This window comes from Thunnus maccoyii, chromosome 14, assembly GCF_910596095.1.
Source record: "Thunnus maccoyii chromosome 14, fThuMac1.1, whole genome shotgun sequence".
Taxonomy (NCBI): domain Eukaryota; kingdom Metazoa; phylum Chordata; class Actinopteri; order Scombriformes; family Scombridae; genus Thunnus; species Thunnus maccoyii.
The window spans coordinates 16,975,383-16,993,355 of NC_056546.1; the positions used below are offsets into that span (position 1 = coordinate 16,975,383).

The 17,973-nt window shown below is 39.8% G+C and overlaps 2 protein-coding genes across 4 annotated transcripts in view; both read right to left on the reverse strand.

The window, feature by feature from the left end:
• The window catches only part of slit1a (slit homolog 1a (Drosophila)), an 89,267-nt gene extending 82,993 nt beyond the window's left edge, over nucleotides 1–6,274 (reverse strand). For both annotated transcript variants that reach the window (XM_042433357.1, XM_042433356.1), the window contains exon 1: nucleotides 5,662–6,274. In XM_042433357.1, coding sequence (XP_042289291.1) covers nucleotides 5,662–5,870 — 209 coding nt within the window. In that variant the 5' untranslated portion in view covers nucleotides 5,871–6,274. The remainder of the gene's footprint in view (nucleotides 1–5,661) is intronic.
• A 3,636-nt stretch (nucleotides 6,275–9,910) lies between these two features.
• Nucleotides 9,911–17,559, reverse strand: LOC121912224 (rho GTPase-activating protein 19-like). 2 transcript variants are annotated; one of them, XM_042434382.1, is made up of 11 exons: nucleotides 17,455–17,559; nucleotides 16,918–17,171; nucleotides 15,161–15,241; nucleotides 14,385–14,594; nucleotides 14,021–14,247; nucleotides 13,852–13,938; nucleotides 13,160–13,225; nucleotides 12,454–12,675; nucleotides 12,269–12,364; nucleotides 11,816–11,929; nucleotides 9,911–11,305 (listed from the first exon to the last, which is right to left on the reverse strand). In XM_042434382.1, the coding sequence occupies exons 1-11, from the start codon at nucleotides 17,499–17,501 to the stop codon at nucleotides 11,300–11,302; spliced, it is 1,410 nt and encodes a 469-aa protein (XP_042290316.1). In that variant the 5' UTR covers nucleotides 17,502–17,559; the 3' UTR covers nucleotides 9,911–11,299. The 2 variants fall into 2 exon arrangements, with proteins under 2 accessions (XP_042290316.1, XP_042290315.1); XM_042434381.1 differs by lacking the exon at nucleotides 9,911–11,305 and adding an exon at nucleotides 11,426–11,567.
• Nucleotides 17,560–17,973: the final 414 nt, after the last annotated feature.

Here is a 17,973-nt window from a genome sequence, read left to right on the forward strand (position 1 = left end):
TCAGGCCTCAGGAGCAAGATTTCTGATAGGAAAGGTAAACATCAAGCAGATCCCACACATGCATTGCACACATAGTCAAACACGAACACACACACCCACACACAGACACATAGACAACCCTTTCTCAGAGCCTTGACCTGTGCATGGTATCCTGTTTCATGCTGAGCCTCTAATTTTATAAACTGCAATAGATAAAAGTAAGGCGCCCTAATCCAAGCATCTGTCTTCAGCTGCTTTACCTGGCCTTCACACTACAACTACAACCTTGACCAAAAGACAGATAGTTTTTTTTTTTTTTTAAGTAACAGATGCTGATGTAAGCAAAAACTACAGAGATAGCAAGAGAGACTGGAGGATGGGAAAAGCAGCAAGGGAAAAAGACCAGAGAGGAAAAGTAGCACACAGACACTTTCTGATCAAACATAGATAACTTATGACACTCTCTCAGGCCAAAGTGAATCAATTAAACATCTGTTCTGATGTGTTTTACTGCCACAGGCTGGGAAAAGAACACACAGAGAGCTGTAGTAGAAGCAGAGACTGAGGGGTCTTTCATGGTTTATACTGTATCTGTAGTTTGTTCAGTGACAGACGCTGAGGTTCTGTTGTGGCTTCGAGTCCCGCATGAAGGCATTTAGGCTGTATGAGTGTGTACTTTGACTGTATCATCTGTATCATGTGGACACAACATCTGCTCAGCCACAATCTATTATGTTTCGGTTACTCTACGCAGAAGATGGAGAAGGCTTTTGCCTGACAGATGTGCACTGACGACTGGTAATTTGATGGATGCTCCATGTGTGCGGAATCTGTCTGTTGATCCCCAAGAATAAAGCGTTGCTTTCTCCCCCACTGAGGACACCCTATAAAGATTAGATAAGCTCACTACATAAAAAAGTAAAGCTGGAACAATAAGTCAATTATGTGATGAGTTAATCAACAGAAAATGTATCTGCAACTATTCTGATAATTGATTGTTTCAGTCATTTTTTCAAGCAAAAATGCCAAAAAGTGTGAGAATTAGCTGCTGTCTTTGTCAAACCAAGACAAAAACCAAAACCAAGACAAAGACTTTCTCTGGGCATGCTTCACTATTTTCTAACATTTTATAGACAAAACAGTAATACAATTAATTGAGAAAATAATATGCGAATTAACCAATAATGAAAAATGAGAATCATCAGTTGCAGCTGTAAGTCTCACAGTGAATTTTCAAACATAATTTTTATTCAAATGTGTGGGAAAATTTCGCTATCGGGTGGCATAGTTTTGACTTGTGTCTGGTGAACTTTATTTGTTTCACTATATTTTGAGAATTAACATGCTATAACTGTTGCACTGAGAGCAGCACGGGTACAATAAGTGTGCAGTCAAGTGCAGATCTCAAGCGCTCCTTGCATCTGGAATGCTGCCCATAATTTCCTTTCAGACTTGTATCACATCAAAAGCATCTGACTAGCGTGAAATGTGGATTATGAAGGCATATCTACAATGTCAGGAGAGTGTTCACTGGTGTGCACATTTAAACACACACACACACACACACACACATCACCCACCCCCATCTCTCCCCATTGCCAGTTTCTTACTGGCTAGCCAGGAGGTTAAAAGGAAAGATGGACTTCTGAAAGATGAAAGGCGATCTAGGTGGATTCTCCAAATTCAATTTTCATGGTCTACTAAGATTCAGCTACTCTTAGATAGGCGTGCAAAGCAATCATGCATGTACACTACATATGCACGTGCACACGCCATATATCAGCAATCACATGCAAAAGCTGCATGTATTGGTTGTAGAAGCAGTTATTTGACACACACACACACACACACACACATAGATCACATTGATAGGCTCATTTCCAAGCTCTCATTTGTGCCATCAAATACATAAAGTAGCTGTGCTCATCAGGAGAGCAAGCCAGTGGGTCTGGGGGGAGTTTAGACACACAGCAGCAGGCTTTGATGCTCAGCAGTCTGTCATCACTCTGCTTCGACAAGCAACATGCTTATTATACATGTAAGTAAAATGTAAAAAGCTGGCTAATTGCATAGACCAGTTGAAAATTGAAAACATCTCAGTGCCACAGGAGGAATTACTTTACAATACCTTTAGTACCATCTGTATTACGGCATACTTTTTTCAGTAGAAGACTCTCAAGACAGCTCTCAAAATGCTAAACTCAATAGAAAGCTGGAGAGAGGGATGGCGTCCACCTCAGTATTCAGAACAAGAGAAGAGACCACAGCTGTGTTGTGCAGGCAGTAAATTGAACTGACTGAGTCCCAGGCCTGTAATTTCACAATCCTCTACTGAGCATAAACATTCTCTGAATGATCTTCATTCCAGGCATCATCACTCCTCACGGGATTACCAGCTATGAGGATGGATATATTAGGGTGAAAAAACTGTAAAAGAACTTGAATGAAATTCAGTCTGCCTTGGGGCTAGACCTTATTTTGCCCTTTATAATAAATAACATAATCTCGTTAATTCATTCATTAGCTTTGTGGTTGAGTTACACGACTGTTCACTCCTCTGTGCAGTAATCCCTTCATTAGTGATTACCACCTCAGTTACTGTGCCAATCTCCCCTTCAAGGATCCTCTCATCCTGCTCTTGACCCCCCCGAGCTCCACGCCTCACCCCGCTTCTTTGTCTTTTCACATCTCGCTCGTTCCACTTTAGTCACATCGCCAGAGTTGGCAGGTAGTGGGTAGGCTGTGTTCAGTCTTGTCAGGGTAAATTATGGATCAGGTGGCCAGTGAGCTGTCAGTTGTACCAGCTATGTGCCAGTGCCAAAAACACCACAGGCATTCCCTGGCACATGCACACATAACTCCCACCTCAAACCGCCAAATACATAAATATGGTTATCGAAGCGAGGGAGCTCCTCATCTACAACCAGAACCAAACCTCATGTGTTTTCATCTAACATTACTTATTCACCACACACATGCACACACACATGTGGATGCGCATGTTTGAGTTTATGAACAAACACCAGTGAGCATCAGATTTATACAGGCATGCACGAAAAGAGACACACAAACACACACATATGGTGTGCAGCCTCCACCTCCCATATTTTGGAGGAGCTCCAACATGCCCCTGAATCTCAGTACAGGGAACGTTCTGGCACAGAAACACTCATCAATACACTTGGCTTTTTGCAATTAGATGAAGGCACACACAGCTCCTCCCCTTCTGCAAATCAACTCATTCACAGATGAGGCACACACTTAGGCTAATCTAAGCAGCAGGGCTGCTGGGAGATGCCGGATTGGTCAATACCTGTCCACCTTAAAAATCTTAACCAACAGCCTTTACTGCCTGTGTAAAGTCACTTAAATCAGCCTTAGAGATGCTGGTTTTCTCTCGGCGCAGCCTGATGTCATGTGATTACCATGTTAATGTGATATTTTGCCATAACAGATGCATGGAGATGAGGTCAGGAGACAAGGAAAGAGATGAGATGAAGTGACAGAGAGGATGCAGAGAGGGAGCAGAGGGGGAGGGAGTGGCCGGTGGCCCGTACGAGGCAGGGTGTGATGTGTGATTTTAACACGTGGAGCTCACAGTCTCATTACAGGCTTCGGTCTGAGGAGCGCAGGGGTCAGACCTGATCCAAACCCACACTGACAAGTGCAAATGGGATTCTGCTGTCTGTCTCAACACCCTCCATACACACATCCCACCCCATAAACACACACACTTTCTTCCAAAACCAACCCCCCTCTTTCTCTAACACACATACTCTATTTCCCTTAAGCATCACCTTGTATACAAACACACACACACACACACACACACACATCCAAACAGATACCTAAAACATGGAGAGAAACCAGACTTGCAAAGTGAAGTGAAACCTGCGTACATCGTTAATTTAAACAAAGTTTCAAAGAGGAAAAGCTCTTGTTAACATTTTATCCTAAAGACAAGGACCACCAACCTCTGGAACAATTCTATAAAAACTTGACTAACTCATTACTCATCTTTGACCCCGGTAGCGGTCGCACAATTTTATTCACATAAATGCACATTTTCACATACATACACATAAATCTAGCCATGCACATGGGACCATCATGTGGGGCAGGGTGGGCTGCGTTGACTTGCACAATCACCTTGATGAATCACCCTATATAACAGCCTGCAGAACAGGATAGTCTCTATTGTTAAGTGGTACCTCTCTGTGGAGACTAGCTATCTTTTACATGAGCTACACACACACACACACACACACACACGGCTAATTCATGTGCTACCCCACACACTCACACACAAAAAAGCCAACGACCCAGGAATAAATTACACATGACCTTTATACACATCATGTTTAAAACACTGCGTCCTGAGTCCGATGGATGCTCTTGAAAACATCTAGAGATGCTTCAACGATAAAATCCCCTGCTGTACATGACCTATGAATGCACAAACAACTTTTAACACAAAAATGCTCTTGAGTGGAGGGGCAGGGTATGTTTCCAGCGTGAATGGCCATTCATGTAAAAGGAAACCACAAAATGACCATGTTTCCTTTCTGCTTCAGTGTTGAACCAGCATGTGCACATAAGCAACCCGGAAACATGCAGACCGCCAGGCAAAAAAAAAGGTGTTCTTAGAAATTAAATATGAAAAGCATAAAATATGCAACCAGCTCCCACTATGCCAGTACTGCCTCTGACACAGGCTTTCTCTCCGTTCCCACTGCATGTTTTATTCAGGACTGATATTCTAAAAGCTGAAATAGAACAATCTATTTCCCCTTGCACTCCTCACTTTTGATTTACTGATGAATATTTCAAAGGAATGTCAGAAAAGACAGAGAAACTCCACTCTGCGAGCCGGCGTCTGCTTCACCTCTCCCATCCTCCCTCCGTTTTACAAGACAGCTACGTGATCCTCGTGCAAGACTCACTTAAGTAGCACATTTGCTTAATTTTCTACATGATTTAACAATTTGTGGAGTGAGTATTCAGGGGCATGAGAGGGTGGGAGTGGGGGATCTTTGGCCGAGAGTGGAAGAAAGTAAAAAGGGGCAGAGGGGGAAAAAAGAGATAAAGAGATGCACAGTGCTGCACAGACAGGATTCATTGATATAAGTGGGGGAAACATAACCCCAAACATAACAGAAAATAAGAGAACCACAGGCAAGGCAGCAAATCTGGTTCTATTTCACAAGATTTAAACTTTAAGTCAAACTTAACTTTTTAAACTCTAAATTTATATCACGTTAAAAAGTGAAGCATAAATTAGACATCTATTTGCTCTCAGGATTTAATACATGCATCAAGCATTATGGACACATGTGAAAGACACATCTGCTCTTGCTCTTTTCAGTCCCTCATGCCTATTTATACCTGACTGGAATGCCGGTGACTGACTGACTGACACACACACACACACACACACACACACACACACACACACAAACACACATACAGCTTTACAGGCAGGGCTATTGTTCTCGCTCAGTATAGGCAAAGTCATGTGCACCACTACAATATAGAAAGGAAACAGAGAGGAAAGAGAAAAGAAGACAGAGGGACACAGTCAGGGAGTTTCTCTGTGTCACACACACACACACGCACGCACACACACACACACACACACACACACACACACACACAAGGAGGTAGTGTGCAGATGGTACTCACAGTCTTTCAGTGTTGCGGGGTATATTCCTTGGCATGGTTTTGAGACCCAGTCCATGGCAGTCTACTGTGGTGCCGCTGCAGGTACACAGGGCTGGGCAGGCACTGGCATTGCCCACGAGCAGGGCAGAGAGCATCACCACCCACATCCAGAGTGGCTGCCCGGCCAGCCTGCCCATGCCTGCCCCAAAACAATTTCCTCTAACTGGCATATTCACCACCACTGCAGCCTGCTCTTCAACAGCCCTGCTTCTCTCTGTCCACCTTTTTTCTCTCTGCAAAAACAAAGAGTCCTGCTACACCTCACAAGTCCTCTAGAATAATTTTAGATTTGTGGTGAATATAAATAGAAACAAAAAAAAAAAAAACTATAACAAATGCTAATATTTTCCTCTGAGCTGTGAAGCAAAGCAAATCCTTTTTGTTCTTCTAGATTTCTTTTGATATCCACCACAGTTTGCTGATGTAAAAAAAAAGAAGCTGTTTTCTTTCTCTTATTCTCCCCTTGCAAACTCTTCTCCTCTCTTGTCTTTGTGGAGTTGCTGCGCTCTGGTCTGCACACGTCTGCGTCTCTGTCCTCCTCTCACTCAGTCCCGCTCTGCTCTGCTCGCCTGAAGAGAGAGGGAATGGTGAAAGAGCAGAAAGAAAAAAAAGCTCTTTCTCTCTCTCTCTCTCTTACATACACACACACACACCAGTCATCCATCACAAGGATCTACAAATAGCAGAGCCCCCGACTCCACCCCTACCCCTCCTCTCCCACTCCTCTCCCTCCTCACACAACACCCCCCCAGAACCCTGCCTGAACTCACTCTCATTCTCAAGATCCCTCTTTCATTCCCTTGATCCTATTCACTATCCAAATCTACTCCAAATATCTTTCTTTTTCTTTTTTTTCCACACTCACTCTACTCCTTCTTTTCTCTCAGGTTTGCCTCCAGGCGAACCCCCAGAGAGAGACCTAACCTGCATGACACTGCATAACCCCTGCCTGAAGGGATAGGCTGTGGGGAGATTGGGCTGTGTGTGTGTGTGTGTGCCTGTAAATGTGTACATGTAACGAAGGAGAATCCACTGGGGAAGAGAGGAATCAACACCTCAGTCCTTGGAGGCAAAAAGCCGGAATAAGTAATCCATAAGTGTGGGTCTTAACATGTAGATCAAGTGTGGCCACACAGACACAAGCTGCAGCAGGGAACTGGGGTGAAAAAGCAGAGCACACACATACACGTAAATATTCATGAACTGCTGACCGCGGCCTATAAAAGTAAGTTAACACTATATATTAAGAACAGCATAGGCGGATATTATATCCTAATATATACAAATGAAAAGACAACCAGCTACACGCACAAGCATACCTGCTCTGTTATTTAGATTTATGAGAGTAACAGGCACCAAATCCCTTTTGTTATTACCAGCACCATGCATTCCCTAGAGTGGACTCAAAGAATAATGACATAAACTGGACTGCTTTGAGAAAGGAAAATTAAATGATAAGCAGCATCTGTGGGCTATTATTTATTTTAAAGGAATGCCTAATTTGAAAAGGTTGACATTTAGTTAAAACAGTGGACCTTTAGAGTCTAGTCGCTGTTGACAGTGTAATTGTAGCTTTCAGGAAACATTTACAAATGCATATTGATTTGCTGCTTATGGAATTGCAAAATGGTATTCTGGACTTGGGTAGGAAACGGACCTCTTATATTTATGGGCTCAGTCCAAAGTGCTTTGTTCACAGGTATCCACACAATTAAACAAACAGTGGCGCTACTGTGAGAAGTTACCTCGGAAAAAGTAGGAAGCAGCAGCTGTTCCAGTATAACAAAGAAATATGTTATTGATTATGTGTCATTTAGCACCTGATTCAGCATTTATCAAAAATGACTCATTAGCTCCTCATTGTAGAGATTCACACACACAGTTTAGGGACCAATTATACACTGGTTAATGGGTTAATTTGCATAGCATCAAGCGGCCTGTTTGTGTACAACTTGCTATATAATCCTTGATTCAGAGTAAGTCAGCAACTAATTGTTCACTGTTTATTAATCAGCAGTTTGCTCCTAATTTGTTCTCTTTTCTTGGTAACTAACTCACAGTTTTGTATTGTAAGGGGAATAAACACCTGAGCTTTCCTTGGCTATAGCTGCGCCAACATAAACATCAACACAGTCACATCAACTCCATTCACTTTAAGGCACTAACAGAAAAAAAAAAGGGATGAGCAGGGAAGATGCAAGCAGAAACTTTTGAATGTGTGCATCTGTCTGCTTTGTTACTGGACCGGCATTTACCAAACATGTGCATATGCATATACAGTATGTGTACAAACAGGTGTACACACACACCTCAGAAAAAAAGCTCCATTTGTCCCAGTCAAAAGTGTCAGTGCAGTGTAGATCTTCCCTCTATGAATGGCTAATTAAAGAGGAGACAGTGGTGTTTAGTGGTAATGGGGGGTGATGGTAACGTCTCTCCGCTCTCACAGAGCCGTGATAGGAATGCACACAAATACACAACAATTCTGCTGCTCTCAAAGCCGTGGGAGGACATGGCAGCAATTTACAATTAGTCTGAGAAAGGAGAATTTGCAAAACACAAGACCTCACAAACAATTGACTTAGAAGAGCAAATAACTTAAATGAATGGGGTATTGCACTGAATTTAATTCAAATTCAAAGTATCCCTGTACATCCTCTATCCTGTGGAGGTCTATTAATACTTTCCTTCAGCTCATACCCAAAGTTAGAAATCAAGGAACAAAACTTTCATTAAGATGAAGCTGGCAGCTGCTTAACTCTACACGCTTGACTTACAAAACTGAAATGTGCTTAATAGAGACAGAGAAAAAAATAGGAAGAAACCAAATTTAGCATCCAGAAAATTCCACTGCATGCTGCAAACCAAAGTTATTCGTATTTCACTTTCAGAAGAGCTGTGTGTATCAGAGAATAGGCAAGAACAAATTCCTCCACTGCCCATTAGGTGGTTGAAGAAAATACAAAACCGTGCCAGAGCCTACAAAAGTATTTTAACCTTGAACTGAATTGGTTTTCCCCTTCAACACAAATGGTCTGTTGCTGGCTTGGAATAAGAATTTCACTACATGTTGTTCTAGACAGAATTAGCTCCTTCTGAGAGACATTTTAGGGAATACATTTACAGAAAAATCACATCTACTCATCCTATATGCTTTAGGGTAAGTATGCACACCAGATGATGCATAGTTGATTACAGTTTTTCTGACTCATTTTACAGTCATCATGCTCTTTCTGGATAAGGAATGCTAAATAAAACCCCTCTGGAGTTCTGGCTGTAAAACAATACTATTCCTAACCTATATGGAAGCAGTCTGTTGTATATTTACAGAACATGAGGAAAAGCAGGCCCATTCTCACAAATGTTTACAACATATACTTACAATACCAAACATGCATTGACATGGACACCATAATGACACGCTAAGACATTCCTGCTATTGTGAGGAGTTGCCTTTACTCATACTATCCACCCTCTCTCCCTCCAACTCCATAAAATGTGTTCAAATTGGGCAAGATTATTTACTGCAAATGGCAACATTGGTAACATTTAGTATGTTTTAAGTTTTCTTTTTGTGGCTTTCTGAGTTTTTCCTTTTTATTATTGGTCTCATTTTGGTCATGAGCCTTAAATTGATTTAAATTTCATTAGAATTTCTTTTAGCATCTTTATAAATTTGTGTACACGTGTCACATTTGCTTCATTTTCTCCCTTATTCTTACTTGCTGCAATGGACACAGCTTACCAAAGCATGTTACCTGCATGTTTTCTGACTGTAGGAAATTAGGATGAGTACTTAAATTAGAGCTGGGTGGGCTCAAAGGAAGGGAGAAAAAGAGCATTTATTGCCTTTAAGGGAAATGTATAATTCTGTACTTTTTAAAAAATGTATTCTGTAAACATCGAGTGCTTGTGCTGTACACTTATTCAAGCAAATAATAAGCAGATTTCTTTCAGATAAACATATCTTAAAAAGTTGTCTCTATGTCGACTGTTTATATATAGGGATGCATTGTACTAAAGGTGCTCTAGCTGACTAATCATTTGCAACTAAACAGCATCACCTTGTGGCTGCAAGTTAAACTGCATGATACTGCTGCAGACAGCAACAGCACTCAAATTCAATGGAAGGCAAAGAAATGTAAGAAAAGTGAAGAATCCTACAGCACACATCATTTGATAATTAATATAAAAAGACGACCACAGAATGTAGCTTGAAGTCTTTTAATCACACTGAGTTGCATAGCTTCACAGTAGCATCAATATCATCAGTCTACACAGTCCATCTAGTTGACCATATGACATTTATCACATTATGGTTAAATTGTAACAGCTAAGCAGAATGGCCACTGAATTGGAAACTGCTACTGAAAGAGTAAGACAACAAGGAGGTTTAAAAAGTTTTAGTGGTTCAAAACCCTCCCAGAAAGCAACTGGGTTAACAACCACAATAAAAGGCAAACAATTTCATCTTCATTTGCATTCACCCAATAACAGAAAAATCAAAAAACATAAAATAGACCATAAAATTAAAACATAAAAAATCTTGCACTTAATAGCTGAATAACTGTAAAAATACAAATGCATATATAAAGCTATAAAACTGTATACTGAGTTGCATAAGAATCAGAACTTGTCTGTGAAAAACTAAAGATATACCATGTAAAAACAAGATGGCATCTGAAGTAGCAGTAGTTTAAAAGTATCACAGTATTGAAACACAAAGACATCTCTATAATCTACACGAGCTGATCCTTTGGCCTTTCACTCGATCTCCCATGTTCTATCTTCAGTCTCTTTAGCCTCTACTCCCGTACTGTACTGACACACAAGTGTATTCATTATAGAAATTTCAGCATATTCTGAAAGCTATGGGGAACTTAAAAGAAAAATCTTATATACTTAATGCTAGATAAAAATTGCAACATACAGTAACTTTAGATATATTCATTTTAAGGCACATCTTTGAATTTACCACTTTTCTAATAAAAGTCTTGAGCTTACTACAACTTACAAGCAAATCTAACATTTAAATAAAAAAATCTTCACACCATATTCTATCAATACACCTGATGCGCTGGATTCCAGGATTTGAAAAATTCACGTCCAATAAAGAATAAATACAAAGACGTTTGGGAATTAAATAAAAAGCTTTTAGTCAATGGTAAAGCTAAACACCTACAAATGTACACAAGTAAATGTAGATGTCACTTGCATCATTAAGTTTGGAGTGAACAAGATAAAATGAAATTAAATGTCAAGAAGAACTTGTAGACTGGGTAAGAAAACTGGTTTAAGTAAATTGCATTAAACCATGTAACTTCCTCACCTTTGTCTCTTGGCTTAAAACTTACAAGACCGCAAAGAAATTCTGGTGATTTCCTTTCTATATTATTTACCTCTCAGTCTCAAACCTCACTTTTTCAGAAATCTTAAAAAAAACAGCAGAGTACAGATCTAAAAGTGACGTAAAAAACAAAGCTGTATAGTACATTACACCGTTTGGTTTGTGTGGACGCCTTCAGAAAATCCTTTAATACCATCAACGGTTAAGATGGATGTTTCCTTAGTTGTGAAGAGGACACTCTTTTAAAGACTATTAATCCTGGAGCAGATGAGAAGAGAGGGGGAGAAAAGAGATTAGGTAATTTTTAATCCTTTCAGCCGAGTACATCAAGCATCATTAGCAATGAAAGCACTGAGTAAAAGTGAGGCCCGGCTTGCCTGCGGTGAACCACAAACAGATGGCTGGAGAGCCAGAGTACTCCTTCAGCAGAGTCATGGGGAAACTACTTGTCACTGGCCAATGACAGTTTTAGGAGTGAGTCGTGCTGATCCACCATTTAAAAGTGACATATTGATTGGTTCTGTTAAAGTAAAAGAGAATTACTACTTGAATATTTCTCCATATATGTCATCATCATAGGGGAATGTTATAGACAAATTTCACCGTTTCAAACATTTTAAGTTTATTTCGAGCTGTATCAGTTATACCTAAAGTAATGATAGTTGGTGTGGAGGATGCCTTCTAATGTTGAAGAATTGAGAGCAGGTTGTCACTAGGATACTTGTCTCATGAATTGTTGGCTTTGTGGTGTAATAATGCAATACTCACTCCTCCACAAGTGCTGTTTTCTCTTCCCTGTCGATCAACTGAACTGCTGGGTACAGGACTCTGCAGTCTGCTGTTTTCTTTCTCTGTTAATATTTGGCTGCCCAACACCTTCCTCTGTTTTATGAAGAAAATATCATTATTTAGAGATTGATACCATTTTAGACAGTGAAACTGCATTATAGATACCCTGTAGATTTTTTATTGTAAATAACCAAATGTTCATAAATGCACAACAAACATGTTGTTTGTACGAGCTTGCATATGCATCCTCGTGCCAGTAGAGCATAAGATATAAATAATTCGCAGAATACTCACCAAAACTTTGCTCAATAGCATCGCTAGTGCCTTCAGTTCACTGGTTGTATTAATGTGAGGTAGGCATATTGAACATTTTCTCTAAGATAATATGAAAAGTGAAGGCTATTTCTATACACACGTGTACTGTCAACAAACCTTGATAATTCCACCCAAAGAGCGTGAACGCCAATGTTTCCTGCTGAATGGTGTCCGAGACTCAGCCGAAGGTGTCAGCAAAGGCTGCTTCTCAAACTAAACACACAAAAATGATAAATTTAGTTGCCCAAGATGAGAGATGTTTGTTCTTTCTCCTCACAGAGTGCACTGACATAGTGACATACCTGTCTGATGAGTTTCTTCTTTTTGGCAGACTCAGGCATGTTGTTGACTTGCTGGTACAGCTCTTTGAGCGCTGATTCAGTATAACTCTGAGACTCAGATGACCCGATTGTGCAGGTGCTGCTGTCATCAACACTGATTGTTCTCATGGAGGGAGAAGGGGAGGCGGCTGCTACCACAGCCAAGGTGCCATCTTTAGTCCCAGAACAGAGTGTCAGGTCATCCTAGAAAAGTCGCACATACCATGTAACATATTTAAATTCTGGTTGTCTCACTGAAACCACAAACTCTTTTCAACAAAAGATGTACAGTTGAATCACACAATGCAAAAAATGTGAACTACAAACAAATATCTTTGAAATCTAAATACAGGACTTAAAGAAAATGATGCTTTAAAATCCCACAGAAGCAAAACGTTTTATTTCAAGATCCTCTGAAAATAAATTCTATTGGGTACCCAGTAGTAGCAGATACCAGCCTCTCAAGGTTCTGTATTTACACATGCAGTAGTTAATATTAACCAGTGCTGTGATGTGGCACTTAAAGTTACTGGATTCAAAAGTTAGCAAAGAAAAAGCAAGTTACTGTGGGTGCTTTGAAAATACAGTAGCTCTCCATACAAATGTAATGCAGTACTAACACTATCTCTTTTCAGAAGGATGAAGTTAGTAAAACATAGAAGAAAAGACAAAGGACAAAAACACTCACCTTTGATTGAAGAGTTTTTGATCCTGTGAAGTATAGGCGTGCATATTCTTTGATATATGCAGGTGCCTTCAATGAAAGTAAACATGTACATTAAATCCTCTGATGAAAGCTTATTGTGAAGAATTAGTCTAGTGTACCAGATTAATATGCTTGGCATTTATAAATTCATGACCTCACTCTCACCATAAAGCATGTGGTATTTACACAGCCAATGTTTGACATGGAAGGGTACGGTACATGTGTGCGCAATAAAGCAGGTTAAAAAAAAATCAATGTATATGGATGTTTATGAAGAAATATAAGCCAGTCGTCAGGATTTAAAAAGACTGCTGATTGTGGGACAATCTGAAAATCAAATAGCCTTTATTGATTTTTCTTTCACATGTAAATTCCGTATTACCTCTCTTTATTATGTTTGCATTTCTTGTAACCCTGACAACGACACCACTTCTCATGAAGAGTTAATTATAAGCGAAGAAACCACAGAGGAAAACATCATGACCACATGGTGATGATGTATTGTATTTTTATTAATAAAAATCATATCTGATTAGGAAGACCTGCCTCAGCCAAAGCAATATGATTAACATGTCACATTTAGTGTTTTGAATATATACAGTTTATTAGTAAGCCAAAATATTGTTATAGAATAAGAGATCAACTCCAGAGAAAGAGGCTGTTAAGCTGCTTACCTTAAATAGTTTTTGTGAGTGTCTGATGAGGAACGCTATGCCATTATTCAGTTTCTCAATGTTTCCCTGCAGATCACTTGCCATCACCTGCAATGTAAAAATATAGAAAAATAAATAACACCAAACAAATTCAAAGTAAAAGGTAGAACAAAATTACTAAGGTCCTTACATTTTTGGGCCAGATGATGTGTGGAGCAAACATTGTGGCTAGATTGATAGCAGACATCTTGTTAATGTGCTGATTGCGGGCGGTGTGATACAACAAGTCCAGAAGAAGCTTCAACAGGCTGCGGTTGGCTGGTGGGAGCAGCATGAAAAGCAGCTGAAATGCCTCAATCTGGCGTTCCTTGTCAGGTATGTTCGTCTTATCTCCCTTATCATCAAAGCGGGTCAGCTCTGGACACAGTAGATAAGAGAATCATTACAACAGAGCACAGGGGTCATTGTTATATTCAGATTAATGTGAAGCTAAGAAAAGAATAATAATTTTATCTTGAGCCATAATAAGAATCAGAGTATGAGACGACCAACACCTCCAATCTTCAGGTGAGCATGATAGTGTCTGTGCGTAAGCAGAGGCTCAGGCAGCTCTCCCAGGAAGGCTTTGAGCAACGTGGCAGCATCATTGGGGTGGAAGTCGCCTGTCTCTAGATCTATCTCTGCCCCAGCGTTCAGCATCTCCCTCAGGGCTGCCTGTCTAAGGCTGTGGCCTGGCACACGGAACAACCCCTCCACATGAAGGTCTGAGGGGTGGGAGAGAAAGATGGAGAGAGACAGCCAAAGAGGAGGGGGGGAAAAAAAAGGGATGTGGCGGGTAGACACAGAGAGACAAAGACACAGAAATGAGGAGAGAGACGAAGTGAATGAAATGGAAGGAGAGAGACAGCTGGAGCAAAGTGCTTTCAGATAAATTATTGACTCAAGCATTTGCTTCCAGTGTCCATTTTCAGCGAATGACATCATCGCTTTCTAGAAATAAACCATGACCTCATGCTAATTCAGTGCTCTCCAACTAAGTTAAAGAAGAGGTGATAAGAGTTAGCAACAGCATTGATGATAACCATATAACTTATAGGTGTTAGAGATACAGTCAGATTCAGCTATTTAACAATAGAAGTATATCAAAAAATCATTAAATCAAGTAAATTTTAATAGTGTTTGTGTAACACAAATACTGTCATGGTTAGAGATTTGTTTCCTTCTGAGGTCATGCATGCAAAATGTATGTAGTCATAATATCACAAACTGCTTTGGATGTAAGTGTCCTCCACATGTCATAGTTGATGTGTGTATATGAAATGATACTCACTTTTACTCAGGTATTCAATGAGCTGATAGATATGTGCTATTCCTTCTTCAGTTAAGGGTGCACCAAAAACCACTCCTTTGTCTGAAAGGCATCAAATGAGATAGTAAGACTGATCATTCTGATCAATCATTACATTAATTAGATCCATGTCATCATTTCCATCTATCACATGGACCTGCTCCTACTTCTCACAGAATATAACCGCTGACACCTATATTACCTAGAAACAAGGTGACTCTGGCAATAAAAATAAACAAAAACTGGCATTTCCTGCAGAGGGCTTATGTGGAGGTTAGCACTGCAACTAAACATTAATTTAATTATGGATTAATACGTTGATTAGAGCTGAGGCAATTAGTAAATAAACTGATTGGCAACTATTGTGATAATCATTTAATTGATAAAGTATTTTTTCATGCTAAAATACCAAACATTCCATTCTTCTTGGTTCTAAATGGTGAGGATCTGCTGCTTCTCTTTGTCTTATATGATAATGTACTGAATATCTTTAGGTTTTGGACTGTTGGTTCAAGCAGAGCAAGCAATTTGATGATGTGACATTCAGCTTCAGGAAATTGTCATTGGCACTTTTTGATATTTTTGTGTCATTTTACAGACCAAATAAACAACAATAATCTGCAGATTATGTCATGCTTTGCTCTCTGCTCAAAGAATGCAGGGCTCCTGTTTGAAGTCAGGAGGCCGCAGTGTGAACACTATAATATGATAATGTGAACGATGTCCTTGTCTCTCTCTGTCTCTTGTGTGTATGGTAACCTTCTCCTGTCTGTATGAGTAGTCTGTCCTCTTTCCAAGTCTCCAAGGTGATAGGAGATTGCTTGGCTCATGTCCTATCTGTTTGGCAGCACCTGGAAGTTGCATGACGTCCTCCTGAACATTTTCTTCATAAATGTTCACAGTCTATCTACAATTTTGTCATCCTGTTTTTCTATACTGTAATTTTGTTATTTTGATCTATTCTGTACACATGACATCTATTACATGTCTGTTTGTCCTGGAGGAAAGATGCCTCCTCTATTGGTCTTGCTGACATTTCTTCCATTAGTTAAAAGGGTTTTTAGGGAGTTTTTCCATACACACACACACACACACACACACACACATACATACATACATACATACACATATATATATATATATATATATATATACACACACACACACACACACACACACACACACACACACACACACACACACACACATATATGTATGTATGTATATATATATATATATACACATATATGTAAAATTGATGGCCTAAGGATAGAGGGTGTCTGCTGTACAGACTGTAAGGCCCCCTGGGGCAAATTTGTGATATTGGGTTACATAAATAAAATTACCTTGACATGACTTGATTAATCAATGATGACAATAATCCCTGCTATTAATTGATATGATTAATGAATTGGTCTACAAAATGCCACACAAAAGAATGAAAAATGCCTTTCATAGTTTGCCAACTAATGAACTATCAAAGGGATTACACTATTCTGAATGATTAGTTGATTAACTGAAAAGGCCATGTGGGAATAAATGCAATTCAAATCTTAACTAATGAGTTTAACAACTTACTGTCCTTTTCTAGTTTATTTACCCCTTCCTAAACAACACATAGGGACGCCCTTGAAAACGAGATGATACATCTCATGGGATTTATCCTGATATAACGTTAATAAATTTCTGACATATTTGTCTGAAGCACGTTAACAAATTCATGGCTCTGTTGGCCCAACCTTTTCGTTTCAGGAAGTTGAAGGAGCGCAGAAAGCCACTGGACGAGGGCACCTTGGCCTCACAGTCTCCAGTGAGCTGGGCAAACTCGTCCCCTGGAAGGTCTATGAGTCGAGTTATATTGCAAAGTACCAGATCCGTGAAGGCCTGTGGATGCTCATATCTCAGCCTCTCCACAAAGAAGTCTGGATTAAAGATCACCGGCTGGCTAATGTTTGTCTTTTCCTGGCTGATAAACACACTGCATTTCGTCCCCCTGTTTAAGGAGAAAGAAACACAACAGGTTGGGTTGGGGTTCATTTTAAGGCACAGCGGAAGAGTAAAGCTTCATGTTTGGCAGTTAAAACAAAACGGGTGTTGCTAGGTTTAACGTTAACGTTAGCTACGTTGGCTAACACTAACCTTCCTGATAATAAGTTACATACTGCGTACTTAAATATGAACATATCTTATCACCACTCATCATCCCCGAAACCTGCAATTCATATCATCGTTTTGTAACTTGTTCTTTGGCGAAATGATACATTTAAAGTTGGTACCTTCTGTCCAGTTTGTAATTGTTTTGGGTATCATCTTCAGCCGCCATCTTCGTTTTGAATCTTCCGCTGTTTCATCTTTAGTCCCGCCCCCAGCATTGTGATTGGCGGAAATGTACGCGCATCAAGCACAGATCCGTGACGTCAAGCCGTTGAGTTGTGGTTACGGTACGTGTATAAACAGAGGATTATTTTGACACTCAAACCAACCATTCATTTCAGCTGGAAGCCAAGGATGTAATACTATACTATGAAAACAAAATCCAGAAGGTTCAACTGATTTCAATTTATCAATTTTATTGGGAAAATTTCACATCCATAAATCCAAGCTCTTGAGGTCTCTCCCCCATCATTTTAACTTTTCATGTTTGAATTTAGAAAGTATTTGGAATCCAATATATGAACAATAAGAAATGTGTACATATAGTTAGTATGCACCAACAATTTTTTTTAAAGAAATCTGATTTTATTGCATATCTTTTCTGTTATTTTTACTTTTATTCTTTGTCCTGTTACCATGTT

Bases quoted from the DNA above. Each gene is read 5' to 3' on its own strand.
- LOC121912224 (XM_042434381.1), bottom strand. From the start codon at position 17,501: ATGGCGGCTGAAGATGATACCCAAAACAATTACAAACTGGACAGAAG. The intron at 17,172-17,454 runs GTACCAACTTTA...CTCCTTAAACAG, and splicing joins AATTACAAACTGGACAGAAG to GGGGACGAAATGCAGTGTGT. The intron at 13,226-13,851 runs GTAAGCAGCTTA...CTTTCATTGAAG, and splicing joins ACTCACAAAAACTATTTAAG to GCACCTGCATATATCAAAGA.